The sequence below is a fragment of the Macaca thibetana genome, chromosome 11, assembly GCF_024542745.1.
Source record: "Macaca thibetana thibetana isolate TM-01 chromosome 11, ASM2454274v1, whole genome shotgun sequence".
NCBI lineage: Eukaryota > Metazoa > Chordata > Mammalia > Primates > Cercopithecidae > Macaca > Macaca thibetana.
The window spans coordinates 46,875,621-46,890,429 of record NC_065588.1 but is presented as its reverse complement, the minus strand read 5'-3'; the positions used below and the strand labels follow the sequence as shown (position 1 = coordinate 46,890,429).

General features: G+C 46.1%; 1 protein-coding gene across 5 annotated transcripts in view; it reads right to left on the bottom strand.

Annotated features, from left to right (window-relative positions):
- The window catches only part of DIP2B (disco interacting protein 2 homolog B), a 255,922-nt gene extending 241,683 nt beyond the window's left edge, over positions 1-14,239 (bottom strand). For 4 of the 5 annotated variants that reach the window (XM_050748650.1, XM_050748649.1, XM_050748652.1 and 1 more), the window contains exon 1: positions 13,996-14,226. In XM_050748650.1, coding sequence (XP_050604607.1) covers positions 13,996-14,095 — 100 coding nt within the window. In that variant the 5' untranslated portion in view covers positions 14,096-14,226. Of the gene's footprint in view, positions 1-13,995 lie in introns of all 5 variants that reach the window. The other variant, XM_050748648.1, reaches the window with a different exon arrangement.
- Between the last annotated feature and the right edge of the window lie 570 nt (positions 14,240-14,809).

The following is a 14,809-nucleotide window of genomic DNA, read 5'->3' as shown; positions in this document are numbered from 1 at the left end:
GGGTGCAGTGGCTCACGACTGTAATCCCAGCACTTTGGGAGGCCGAAGTTGGGCAGATCACAAGGTCAGGAGATTGAGACCATCCTGGCTAACACAGTGAAACCCCATCTCTACTAAAAATACAAAAAATTAGCCGGGCATGGTGGCGGGCACCTGTAGTCCCAGCTACTCAGGAGGCTGAGGCAGGAGAATGGCGTGAACCCAGGAGGCGTAGTTTGCAGTGAGCCGAGATTGCGCCACTGCACTCCAGCATGGGTGACAGAGCGAGATTCCATCTCAAAAAAAAAAAAAAAAAAAATTTAAATAAATAAATAAAGAATATAAAGATGACTCTCCATATTTTGATTTCGATAAGTTACTATGGTCTGAATGTCACTGTCCCCCAAAAATTCCTATGTTGGAACTTAATCCCCAATGTGACAGCATTAAGAGATGGGGTCCAGGCACAGTGGCTCACAGTCATAATCTCTGCACTTTGGGAGGCCAAGGTGGGAGTATCATTCATGGCCAGGGGTTTGAGACCAGCCTGGGAAACGTAACAAGACCCCATCTCCACAAAAAATAAAAAATTAGCCAGGTTTGGTGGCACACGCCTGTAATCCCAGCTACTTGGGAGGCTGAGGTGGGAGGATCGCTTAAGCCCAGGAAACCAAGGCTACTGTGAGCTATGATCTCGCCACTGCACTCCAGCCTTGGTGAAGAGCAAGACTGTCAGAAAGAAGAAAGAAGAAGGAAGAAAGAAAGAGAGAGAGAGAGAAAGAGGAAAAGAGGGAAAGAGAAAGAAAGAGGGAAAGAGAGAAAGAGAGAGAGAGAAAGAGAGAGAAATATAGAAACACAGAAAGACAGAGAGAGACGGTGCCTCTAGGAGGTGATTAGGTCATGAAAGAGGAGTGCTCATGAACAGGCTTAGTGCCCTTATAAAACAAGCTTGAGGGAGCCTGTTTGCCCCTCCCACCATGTGAGGATGCAACAAGAAGGTGCCATCTTTGAAGCAGACAGCAGGCTCTCATCAGACAATAAATCTTCTGACTTCTCGATCTTTGACTTCCTAGCTTCCAAACTGTGAGCAATAAATTTCTATCATTTATAATTTACCAAGTCTAAGGTACGTTGTCATAGCAGCAGAAATGGATGGAGATAGTAAGTGGACATTCTGAAATACAGATATCTGTGAAGCGGGGAGGTGGGAGCAGGGGTGGAGGAAGAAGTTGAAACCGAGTGGTTTTAGACTTACCATGTTAGCATGGGGGGAACCAATGGAATGTCTAGAGTAGACGAAAGTCAGGGCTACAGATACAGACTAGGGAACCATGTGCACAGCCATGACAGCTGAAGTCCTGGGCACAGATGAGATTACTCATCTGTGTATGTAAAGTGAGGTGAAGAACAGACACAAATCTGAGGAATACCCTACCCTCATCAGGGGAAAGAAAGAGAAGAAGAAACCCCATAGAGAGCACGAGGAAGGTTAGGAAGCCAGAAGGAAACTATGACACAAAGGTTAGGAAGGGGCCGGGCGCGGTGGCTCAAGCCTGTAATCCCAGCACTTTGGGAGGCCGAGGCGGGCGGATCACAAGGTCAGGAGATCGAGACCACAGTGAAACCCCGTCTCTACTAAAAATACAAAAAATTAGCCGGGCGCGGTGGCGGGCGCCTGTAGTCCCAGCTACTCAGGAGGCTGAGGCAGGAGAATGGCGTGAACCCAGGAGGCGGAGCTTGCAGTGAGCCGAGATCGCGCCACTGCACTCCAGCCTGGGCAACAGCGTGAGACTCCGTCTCAAAAAAAAAAAAAAAAAAAAGGTTAGGAAGGGAAGAGTTTATGAAGATACTGGTCCACAGCATAGGGCCGGGCGCAGTGGTTCACACCTGCAATCCCAGCATTCTGGAGGCCGAGGCGGGCGGATCACGAGGTCAGGAGTTTGAGACCAGCCTGGCCAACATGGTGAAACCCCATCTCTACCAAAATACAAAAATTAGCTGGGCGTGGTGGCAGGTGCCTATAATCCCAGCTACTTGGGAGGCTGAGGCAGGAGAATTGTTTTAACCTGGGAGGCAGGGGTTGCGGTGAGCAGAGATTGCACCACTGGACTCCAGCCTAGGCAACAGGGTGAGATTCCATCTCAAAAAAAACAAAAGTCCACAGTGTACAATGCCGCAGAGAGAGATGCCATATCCAGCAGGTTCTCTGCAGTCTGAAATTGGGAGTCAGTGGTAGCCTTGGAGACAGCTGTTTCACAGACTTAATAAGGCAGGGGAAATGGACTGAGCAGTGAGCAAAGGTAAAAAATAAGAGGAAGGAAATACAGGCCACACCTTTTAGGCTTGAGAGAGGGAGAGTGCCAGCACATGAAAGCAAGCATATTCTCATGCAAGACTGTGGCAAAGTTTTTTTTTTTTTTTTTTTGAGACGGAGTCTCGCTCTGTGGCCCAGGCTGGAGTGCAGTGGCCAGATCTCAGCTCACTGCAAGCTCCGCTTCCCGGGTTCACGCCATTCTCCTGCCTCAGCCTCCCGAGTAGCTGGGACTACAGGCGCCCGCCACCTCACCCGGCTAGTTTTTTGTATTTTTTAGTAGAGACGGGGTTTCACCGTGTCAGCCAGGATGGTCTCGATCTCCTGACCTCATGATCCGCCTGTCTCGGCCTCCCAAAGTGCTGGGATTACAGGCTTGAGCCACCGCACCCGGCCGACTGTGGCAAAGTTTTGTGTGTGTGTGTTTTTAAAGCTGGGAGGCTGGGCATGGTGGTTCATGCCTATAATCCCAACATTCTGGGAGGCTGAGGTGGGAAGATTATTTGAGCCCAGGAGTTCAAGACGAGCCTGTGCAACAAAGCAAGACCTTGTTGCTACAAAAAAATTTAAAAATTAGCCGGGCATGGTGGAATGTACCTGTAGTCCCAGCTACCTGAGAGGTTGAGGTGAGAGGATCACTTGAGCCCAGGAAGTCAAGGCTGCAGTGAGCACCCCACTACACTACAGCCTGGGCAACAGAGTGAGACCCTGTTTCAAAAACATAAAATAAAGATGGGAGAAGCTGGAACAAATATATAGGCTGAAGGCAAGGAGTCAAGGGCAAAGTGTTAAATGAGAGGCTGAAGATGAAAGAAACAAAGAGAGACTGTAAATGAATAGATCAATCAATAAACTGAGATCTCAAGATCTCAAAAGAGAAGGGACGAGAGTGACAACATGGAGGGACAGACCTTAGAAGAGGAAGAGGACAATTCTTCCTCTGAGAAAAGAAAGGGGATACAGGTGGAACTGATACAGATGAGTCTGCCAAGTGTTGGGGAGGGAAGCTGAGGGACTCTGGTCTTCCTTATAAACTAGTTAGAATGAAAGGTGATAATGCATAGTCTTGGTTAACTTTGCTTCATAGCTCTCTTTAAGAAACTGATGAAAGGTGTAGACCTAGATCCCAAAAAAGACACATAAGTACTCACACTCAAAATCCTGCATACAGCCAGGTGTCGTGGCTCATGCCTGTAATCCCACCACTTTGGGAGGCCAAGGTGGGAGGACTGCTTGAGCACAGAGTTTAAGACCAGGCTGGGCAACATGGCAAGAGTCCATCTCTACAAAAGATAAAAAAATTAGCTAGGCATGGTGGCGCATACCTGTGGCCCCAGCTACTTGGGAGGCTGGGGTGGAAGGATCACTTGATCCCAGGAGTTCAAGGCTGCAGTGAGCCATGTTCACACCACTGCACTCCAGCCTTGGTGACAGAACAAGATCCTGTCTCAACCAAAAAAAAAAAAAGTCCTGCATGTAATTTTAGAGTTTTCAGGTCCAACGAATCCAACCCATGTATCCAAAGATTCAGACGGCTGTGACACTACAGAATTTCCAAAGAAATGGCCTCTCAGAACCTGTCTTACTCATAAAAGAGCATCCACACCAGAAAGCATCTTATGCACTATAAACACAAAGATATGAAAAACTCTCAATCCTCTGTGATATAAACAATCAACAAAAAGAGATAGACCGTTTGACGTGTACAAAAGTACTAACTTAGACCCTAAGGGTAAAGAATATAGGAAACCATCTCCACTTTTAGGAAACTTAGAATTCAAAGATAATTGAGGCCCAGCACAATTGCTCATGTCTGTAATCCCAGTGCTTTAGGAGGCTGAGGTAGGAGGATTTCTTGAGACCAGAAGATCAAGATCGGCCTGGGCAACATAGGGAGACCCCCATCTCTACCAAAAAAAGTCAAATAAAATATTAGCCAGGCATTGGCCAATATGGCATAACCCTGTGTCTACTAAAAATACAAAAATTAGCGGGGTGTGGTGGCGCATGCTTGTAATCCCAGCTACTTGGGAGGCTGAGGCACGAGAATCACTTCAACCTGGGAGGAGGGTGTTTTTGAGCCAAGATGGCACCACTGCACTCCAGCCTGGGCAACTCTGTCTCAAAAAAAAAGAAGAAAGAAAAAGAGAAAGAAAAAAAGAAAAGAAAAGAAAAAATTAGCCAGGCATCATGGTGCACACCTGTAGTCAGAATCAGGAGGATCACTTAAGCCCAGGAATTAGAGGCTGCAGTGAGCTACAATGTCACCACTGGACTCTAGCCTCAATGACAGAGCAAGACTGTCATTAAGAAAAGGAAAAAAAAAGGCCGGGCACGGTGACTCACACCTGTAATCCCAGCACTTTGGGAAGCAGAGGTGGGCGGATCACCTGAGGTTGGGAGTTTGTGACCAGGCTGACCAACATAGGGAAACCTCGTCTTTACCAAAAATACAAAATTAGCGGGGCGTGGTGGTGCATGCCTGCAATCCCAGCTACTCGGGAGGCTGAGGCAGGAGAATCGCTTGAACCCAGGAGGCAGAGGTTATGGTGAGCTGAGATCGTGCCATTGCACTCCAGCCTGGGAAACAAGAGTGAAACTCCATTTCAAAAAAAAAGAAAGAAAAAGAAAAAAAAAAAAGACAACTGAGTGACAGAGCCTTAGATTTAGCAATGGCTTTAAATAAAAGTAGTATTTTTAAAAGATGAAAGATCAGTTTAGAGCTAAAAAGAGACTATAATCAGACCAATTAAGTCTGAGAGGACTCACGAAGGCAGGGTAAATAAACTCTAAGGAAAAGAAGATCAAGAAAACTTTTTTTTTTTTTTTTTTTTTTTTTTTGAGACTGAGTCTCACTCTGTCTCCCAGGCTGGAGTGCAGAGGCGTGATCTCAGCTTACTGCAACCTCCACCTCCCGGGTTCAAGCAATTCTCCTGCCTCAGCCTCCAGAGTAGCTGGGATTACATGCAGCTGCCACCATGCCCGGCTAGTTTTTGTATTTTTAGTACAGACGGGGTTTCGCCATGTTGGCCAGGCTGGTCCCGAACTCCTGACCTCAGGTGATCCACCCACCTCAGCCTCCCAAAGTAATGGGATTGCAGGCGTGAGCCACCGCACCCAGCCAGAAAACCTTTAAAAGAGGAACTAAAAGGATGTGTTCACTGAGGACAAGTGGGGGATAAGAAACGGAAGAGTAAAAACCATAGTTTCTGAAGATTCTAAACATCCATATGTCCCTTTTCATAGCTTGTAGATGCTAAGTCTCAGAAACCAAGCTTACATGTCACAGGCACTTGCCTGAGCCTGTAGGTTCAGAAATGTACATATGTGAGATGTCTGTATGAAACAGACCAGCAAGTCTTCTGCTCTAATCAACTGCTCGCAGTGACCCAACAGGTGCCGGACTAAGGGTATAGGTGCCAACAGGAACAACTGATGATGGAGTGAAGCCTTACTTTTAAAAAATGTATCACAAATTGATTCCATTCATCACTTCATATATAACCTTATTATACTAAGTAACACAAGATATTAAAAACTGCCAAGTCTCCATGCATCCATTCACTATCAGCAGCAATAAAGATTACATGTGCTGAGCACTCACTGCATGCCACACTACACTCAGCTTTTCTATTTCTTACTTTAAACCTCCTTACATCTCTAAGGAGGGTGTCATTCCTTTTTGTTGTTGTTGTTGAGACGGTGTCTCACTCTGTCGCCCAGGCTGGAGTGCAATGGTGCGATCCCAGCTCACTGCAAGCTCCGCCTCCCAGGTTCAAGCAATTCAAGCCTCCCGAGCAGCTGGGACTATAGGTACACGCCACCACACCTAGCTAATTTTTTTGTATTTTAGTAGAGACGGAGTTTTACCATGTTGCCCAGGCTGGTCTTGAACTCCTGAACTCAGGCAATCCACCCGGCTCAGCCTCCCATAGTGCTGGGATTACAGGAGGGAGCCACTGCACCCCACCGTCATTTCTTTTTTAAGTGTTGAAAACTCATACCTGGGAGGTTAGACAGTTTGTCCAAGGTCACAGAGCTAATAAATGATACAGCCAGAACTTCAACCCGGGCCCACCAGATGTCAAAATATGTGCTTCTCAAATGATTACACAACAATACCTTACGCCAAGATCAAGTCCCCAAGACAGAGACTTTATTTTTCAATTCAAATTGAAATGACCAAAAATTTATAATATTCCTAAAACAACATAAGAAATAAATAGTTGCAAGTTATTTAAAATAAATTTCAGACACGAAGGACCTCTCTATAAGAGCTTACATTGAGGCCTGGTGCGGTGGTGGCTCAAGCCTGTAATCCTGGGACTTTGAGAGGCCGATGCGGGAGGATCACCTGAGGTCAGGAGTTTGAGACCAACCTGGCCAACATGGCAAAACCTTGTCTCTACCAAAAATACAAAAATTAGCCAGGCGTGGTGGCAAGAGCCTGTAATCCCAGCTACTCAGGAGGCTGAGGCAGGAGAATCACTTGAAACCAGGAGGTGGAGGTTGCAGTGAGCAGAGATCATGCCTTGCACTCCAGCCTGGGGCACAGAGCAAGACTCTGTCTCAAAAAAAAAGAAAAAAAAAAAAAAAAAAAAGAGCTTACATTGAGCTAAGGCCAGACTCGGTGGCTCACACCTATAATCTCAGCACTTTGGGGGAACCAAGGCAAAAGGAGCTCTCAGCTTCCCAAGTAGCTGGGACTACAGGCACAAACTACCATGCTGAGCTAATTTTTGTAATTTTAGTAGAGACGAGATTTCACCATGTTGGCCAGGATGGTCTTGATCTCTTGACCTCGTGATCTGCCCTCCTCGGCCTCCCAAAGTGCTGGGATTACAGGCATGAGCCACTGCACCCAGCCTCATCTCTACTTTAAAAAAAAATTTTTTAAGAGATAAAATGAAAAGCAATTTAAATACTTAGAAAATATATGATTGGCCCGGTGCCATGGCTCATGCCTGTAATCCCAGCACTTTGGGAGATCGAGGCAGATGGATCATTTGAGGTCAGGAGTTCAAGACCAGCCTGGCCAATATAGTGAAACCCCCATCTCTACTAAAAATATAAAAATTAGCCAGACGGTAGTAGCATTTGCCTGTAGTCCCAGCTACTGGGGAAGCTGAGGCAGGAGAATCGCTTGAGCCTGGAAGGTGGGGGTTGTGGTGAGCTGAGATTGCGCCACTGCAGTCTGAGCGACAGAGTTGAGACCCTGTCTCAAAAAAAAAAAAAAAAAAAAAAAGGAGAAATCACACTGGTCAGGGATAGGTTTACAAAAAGGTGGTACTTGAGCCTGGTGTGGTGGCTCACACCTGTAATCCCGGCACTTTGGGAGGCCAAGGCAGGCAGATCACAAGGTCAAGGGTTCGAGACCAGCCTGGACAACTGGTGAAACCCCATCTCTACTAAAGACACAAAAAATTAGCCGGGCATGGTGGAGGGCACCTATAATCCCAGCTACTTGGGAGGCTGAGGCTGGAGAATTGCTTGAATCCAGGAGGCAGAGGTTGCGGTGAGCTGAGATTGCACCATTGTACTCCAGCACAGGCGACAGGGAAAAATTCCATCTCAAAAAAAAGAAAAAAGGCCGGGCGCGGTGGCTCACGCCTGTAATCCCAGCACTTTGGGAGGCCGAGACGGGCGGCTCACGAGGTCAGGAGATCGAGACCATCCTGGCTAACACGGTGAAACCCCGTCTCTACTAAAAAATACAAAAAACTAGCCGGGCGAGGTGGCGGGCGCCTATAGTCCCAGCTACTCGGGAGGCTGAGGCAGGAGAATGGCGTGAACCCGGGAGGCAGAGGTTGCGGTGAGCTGAGATTGCACCACTACATTCCAGCCTGGGCAACAAATGTGAAACTGTCTCAAAAAAAAAAAAAAAAAAAAGGTGGTACTTTAGCTGAATCCTTAAAGATTTATGAGAAACTGCATACAAGCAAGAAGGAGCATTTCAAAGAATACCCCTGAATTAGTCACATGAGAGAGAACCATGGAGAACTCTAGTAATTAGAATACAAATATAGTATGAAGGCCCTTTTTAGCCAGTCACATGAACTTTCAACCTTAAAGTGCTAAGTCTTACACAGGCTAGGACAGAAAGTTGCAATCAAGGGCTGAGCTAAGCATGACATGTTAATGATTTATCTTATTCAAAAATCGAGCTCAATGCTGTGGGCTGTCAAACAAGATTAATTTTTCAAAATACACACCAGAACAAGGATATCCAAACAAGCCACTCTTTTCAATAAGGTGAATCATTCTTCCAGTGAATTTGTCTGTAACTTCTCTTCCGGAACTGCCCTCAAAACCAGTTTACAATCATTCTGATTTTTTGACAATCACAACTAAAATCAGTTTATAATCACTCTAATTTTTTCAGTCACAACTAGTTTGGGCTGTAAAAGAATGTTAACCAGCTTTTCTCTATTTGACTCCAAGTGACCTATAAATGAAACTCTACCCTCAAAGAACTGAAATCTGCCACCATGAGGATTTTCAAAGGAATGTGTCACAGGCTCTGACAGTAATTCTGAAGATGAGCTCCTGCCCACCAAAAACACACACGCAAGTTCCGGAGGTAGATCGCTTAGATAATGCCCATTCTTGGTTATTTATAAATATACATTCCTGCTTTCCTTAATACTCCTAGCATCAGGTGTCACAACTGCTTAGATAGAACTTTGATAAAGGTGTAGCCTATGAATCTATGACTAAGCTATGTATTTTGGGAGAAGTGGCCCCGTTTCCCATGACAGGTAAAGCAGGAGGGATTTACCAGTTTTATGGTGGCTTAAGTCTACCTGCCCCCTTCTGAGACTGTAAAATCTTTATCCAACATCTCCTCCTTTTCCTCTTCAACTCTCCCACCTCTTCCCCATTCCTAAAGAAAAGTCACTGCAATTCCTAGGAAGTCAGCCTTCTCTTATCACTTTGCCTTCATGGTAGACCCTGTGCCATGCTTTAAGGACCACAAAGCTACATGACAAAACAGGCAGGAGAAAGGGAGGATGGGACTATGTTTACTGTTTGTGCTCAGAGAAGTGTTCAAACAAGAAAAGGGAGGATCCCTTCCTGTGAGTGTTATTTTATCTTAAATACCTTTCCAGTTGTCATCTTTGGACTATTCTCAGACACTGAAAGACTTGAGCTCCTTCCTGCATGCCACAGAAGTATGGGAACATTCTTCTTTGCATTGCGCTTATGACTGATCTGCACGGGCTAAATTACAGCCCTCTCTGCTAGCCACACAATCCAATCTTGTATTTATAATTCTCTTCTGTCTCTCACAACAACGATAAAGCAGATAGCTTCCTCTTTTCTTAGAAGGCAGCCTGTGTACATAACTCCACCATGGTCATGGACTGTTTTGTTGGCATTTTTCAATGATTTCCCTGCCAGACTCAGAGCTTCTTGAAAGCTACCATGGTATCCTGCTCACTTGCACACAGTAGGCACAAAATACACATCTGCTGAACTGAATGCGTAAGTGATGGATTTGAAAGAGATTTCAGAGAGAGAGAATCAACACTGTGGTATAGAACGGTCTAGGGCCAGGCACAGTGGCTCACGCCTGTAATCCCAGCACTTCAGGAGGCCAAGGCGGGTGGATCATCTGAGGTCAGGAGTTCGAGACCAGCCTGACCAACATGGAGAAAACCCATCTCTACTAAAAATACAAAATTAGCCGGGCATGGTGGCGCATGCCTGTAAAGTCAGCTATTCAGAAAGGCTGAGGCAGGAGAATCACCTGAACCCCGGAGGCAGAAGTTGCAGTGAGCTGAGATCACTCCATTTCACTCCAGCCTGGGCAACAAGAGCAAAACTCCATCTCAAAAAAAAAAAAAAAGAACTGTTTGGTAGCATTTCCTTAGAGTAAAAATTAGTTAACAAGTTGTGCAATGACAGCACAGATATTTAAATCATTCCACTATCATCATCACATGACCGCTTAGGATAATGATACTTATTAGGTATGCAGCTTTAGACAAAACAGTCTTTCCAAGTACAAGTTTTCCTTTCTGTTAAGCCAAAAAAAAAGAAAGTGGGGGTGGGTGGTAACAATACCTATTCTATCTATTGACGTTTAGTGAAGCTCAAATGACAATATACAAAAAGATCATTACACAAATATAATGTATTATTAGACAGATTTAAGCAAATTAATTCTCCCCATTAGTGCTATTTTATGTGCATACACTTGACTAGACCATATACATAAGTCCAAACAACAGAGCTTACTGTCAAGATATAATAATAAAATATGTGAATCATTAAAAATTTCAGTCACAGAAATACTTGCAGAAACCTTCCACCTATTCAACTCATCTATAGAAAAGCTCACCCTTATATGAAAATTCAATTTTTAAACAATTTCCAGGCAGTTTCAGCCTGTTCTTTTTGTGGTAGAAGCAGGTTTTAACCAGGAAGATGCCTGGTGACCTGCCTGAAGCACCAGACACATCACAGGGCTCTGCAACACACTCTGCGGCAGAGCCCAAAGCAGGCACAAACCTGCATTTCAGCACAGAGTTGGCTGATCTATTACCAAAGCCTGCAGCTGAAAATACAGGCAAGCACAAAGAAAATTCTTTAACAGCAAACAGCTCAGATTATTGCTATGATTAGGACCAATGACAGCCTGAACCTAAAAAAAAAAAAATGAAAATAGAGAAATGAGTGCACCAAAGTCAGCAAGGCATGATAAACACACAGTTAAAAGCATCTTTAGCGGTGGCTCACGCCTGTAATCCCAACACTTTGGAAGGCTGAGGCGGGTGGATCATTTGAGGTCAGGAGTTTAAGATGAAGCCTGGTAAACATGGTGAAACCCCATCTCTACTAAAATACAAAAAAATTAGCCCGGCAGTAGTGGCGCTCGCCTGTAATCCCTGCTACTGGGGAGGCTGAGGCAGGAGAACTCCTTGAGCCTGGGAGGCGGAGGTTGCAGTAAGCTCAGCTCGGACAACAGTGTGAGACTCCATCTCAAAAAAAAACAAATAAGCAAACAAAAGAAAAGCATCAAAAACAAAAAAAGCAAAGTACTTATGTTAGAGCAGAGTAACTGTAGAGAAAATGCAAAACAAACAAAACTTAGCTCTAAATATGCTACAGACATCACAAATAACACCATACTACACAGATATTGGGACTATTGGGTTATTTTAACTTCACTTGAATTCCTAATGTCTATCTACTCCAGCCAACCGTCCCCTGTACTTTAAGCAAGAAAGATGACCAATATGCTGACACTGCAGGCCCAAGTTTTTCAACTGTATTTTTTCCAGAGTCATCCATTGCTAAAATAGATGAAATACGAGAAGTGTAGTATAAATCTATAAGAAACAAATTCAAACCAAGTCAGATGCCAACCAAAATAATCCTTCATTGGAAAGCAAACCACGCACTTGTCCTTAAAATGTTTAAGCCTTGGCATTCACAATTTGAAGAAGTTTCACACCTTTCTGAAGGAGAGAGAGGTGAGCTAATCAGTGTAGGTCCTAGAAATAGTTCCTCAGAATATTTCTAGACATTCTAGAGATGTCTAGAAACACCCAGAGATGTAAACAACAATCAGCTGGAAAGAGATATACCCAGAATAAGGAGCTTCCAGGATTTCCCTCTCCGTGTAAAAGCAATCAACTCCTATTTTTAATCTCCCTCTGACGCAAGCATCCAGGCAAACCTCTTTCTGACTAATCAAAGCTAGCTGATTTGTTACTTTCAAATAGCAGTTTTAAAAGTCAGATTTTAATGCAAGTCAACACAGATTTAATGTCAACGCTTTAGGAGAAGAATGAGTTATCTTGAGAGACAGAAATGATGGTAAGTCCCTCAATTTTCGAAGCGGGGGGGGGGGGGGGGGAACTTAAAGAAATTTACATTTAAACAAACTAAGCCTCAGCCATTCAAGTCTATGGCAAATGGATTCACCTGGTGAATATTTCAAACAGGTATAACTGGGCAGACAAACCCAAAGGATTCCTATCTTCTTAAACACTTTACAGAAACAAATTAATCTAATACCAGTGATTCCCAGGGCTGGCCAAAGAATAACTTGAAAATTGAATTGATAGCCGGGCGCGGTGGCTCACGCCTGTAATCCCAGCACTTTGGGAGGCCGAGGCGGGCGGATCACAAGGTCAGGAGATCGAGACCACGGTGAAACCCCGTCTCTACTAAAAATACAAAAAATTAGCCGGGCGCGGTTGTGGGTGCCTGTAGTCCCAGCTACTTGGGAGGCTGAGGCAGGAGAATGGCGTGAACCCGGGAGGCGGAGCTTGCTGTGAGCCGAGATCGCGCCACTGCACTCCAGCCTGGGCGACAGAGCGAGATTCCGTCTCAAAAAAAAAAAAAAAAAGAAAATTGAATTGATTAATTGAAAAATAACATGTTGATAGTTAAGTACAGGTAAAAACAGCACTTCCCTATACATTAGGTTATTAAAAGGGTTATTAAAAATAATTATTTCCTTCAATGCCCAACAGGATTTATAACATTCAACTCTACTTTTGGTTTTTCATTGTAAAGGATTCTTGGAGGGGAGGGAACCATAATGCCTTAATAAGTAAACAATAAGTAATGTTTAATAAGATCCTGGGAGTTGATCACATTCTTCTTTTCCAATCAAGAGTTTTTGATCCACTTGAAAAATGCTAGTGAAGAGGGCCTTCCACAAGGAACTCAAGAATATGCAACTCTGGAGACACAACCAAAGTACTGGTATCAAGCTTGGAGAAAATGCTGCTTTTGTCTCAGGGGCAGCTAGTGATAAAAACAGGAACTTTACAGAGAACTGATCACAACTGCCCAACAAGCCTGATCACATGCCCACAACGGAGCACTGTGTTTCGCTCATTGTTGTACAAGGAGTTCTCTAATAACAGTGGCTTGATTTATCCCATTTTTTTAAATTCTGAAAAATCGAACCCTCCCTGTCCCAATCCATTGTCAAAAGAAAGAATGCCAGCCAGGATCTGCAAGTAACCGGTAGCCTCCTCTCTCTCCCTCTTCAAAGACTCCAAAAGGTGACCACATGCGGAAAATTCAGCCCAAATAACAGGCACCAGGAAAAAAAAAAACCTCTTATGACAAAGGTGGTCTAAAAGCAGCACCGAGTGGCTCTCTGGGTTAATGCCACTGCTTCTCATCTCCCTAGGACCCTCAATGGCTCACCCGCTTCTGTCTCACTCCTGTCACTGAGGAGGCATCGCGCATTGTTAAAGGAAAGAGAAGAAACACTGCTGCGGATTTCCCATGTGTCTTTCTCTTTTTGAAAGGGGGAAAGGGGCTGGAACAAGGCGTGGAGCCCTCCACGAAAAGCGGAGAGGAAAGGAGAAAGCTGTCAGCCACCCTCCTCGCAGCCCTCCCCCTCACCCCACCTGGCCCAGACGCCTGGGCAGAAGCGGGAGGGCGCAGCTTTGTCTCGGGTTTTGGGGGGCAGGAAGCGCAGAAGCAGTGTGGGTCCGGGAGGACCTCTCCCACAAGCCCTTACTTAGTCCCCTTCATGGGAAAACAATGAAAGCCACAGGAAACCACTTAGTGGGGTGGGAGAGGAGGGAAGATGGTCGTGGAGTGCCAGGCCAGGTTCTCTGCACCCTCGTCCCCCTCGCCGCACGGCCGCCAGGGCGCGCGGCGGGGACCTGTCTCCCGAGTCGCAGCGATCCGCAGGGCCCCGGGCGCCCTCTCCCCCGCCCGGCTCCTACCCTCCGAGAGCTCCAGCTCCAGCTCCGCCAGCTGCGCCCGCACTTCAGGCGGCAGCGCCGCCACCGCGGCCGGCGACGGCTCCAGGCCTCGTTCCGCCATCCCGGCTCCACCAGCCACACTCCGGAAGACAAGAGAGAGGGCCGAAGGAGGGAAGGACCGACGCGGGCCCACACCCGGCTACAGGATCCGGCTCCGGCCGCCGAGCGCCACCAGCACCGCCGCCGCCATCAGCAAAGGTCACGTGAGCGCGACGGCCCCGCCCCCGGGCCAGGAGGACGCACCGCCTCCACAGCCCAGTCAGACTGAGGACGCACATGCTTATGGCGCCCTCTACTGGGGAGTTACCAGAACGACCGGCCCAAGCCCACCACCCGAATTTCCCTGCTGCGAAATGGGCTCATGGTATGGACCGTCGGCTTTACCACAGTAGTGTGGACACATAGATAGCATTTACCTTTACTCTCGAGCAAGTTTTTAGGGGCCCCAGGACTTACTTTTTCCAATGTATGTCTGTCGTGTCCTTTACTCCATTTCCCCTGATTAATACCTGCCCATTTATAAAAACCTAATCACAGGCCACCTCCTTCACTGTGGCTCCTGGTCCTATCTGCCAGGAGCTCTCTGTTTCTGTTTCAGTTTTAAAAAGACAATGGCAGGCCGGGAGCGGCGGTTCATGCCTGTAATCCTAGCACTTTGGGAGGCCGAGGCAGGTGGATCACCTGAGGTTAAGAATGCTAGGCCAGCCTGGCCAACATGGTGAAACCCTGTCTCTACTAAAAATACAAAAATTAGCCGGGCGTGGTGGCGGACGCC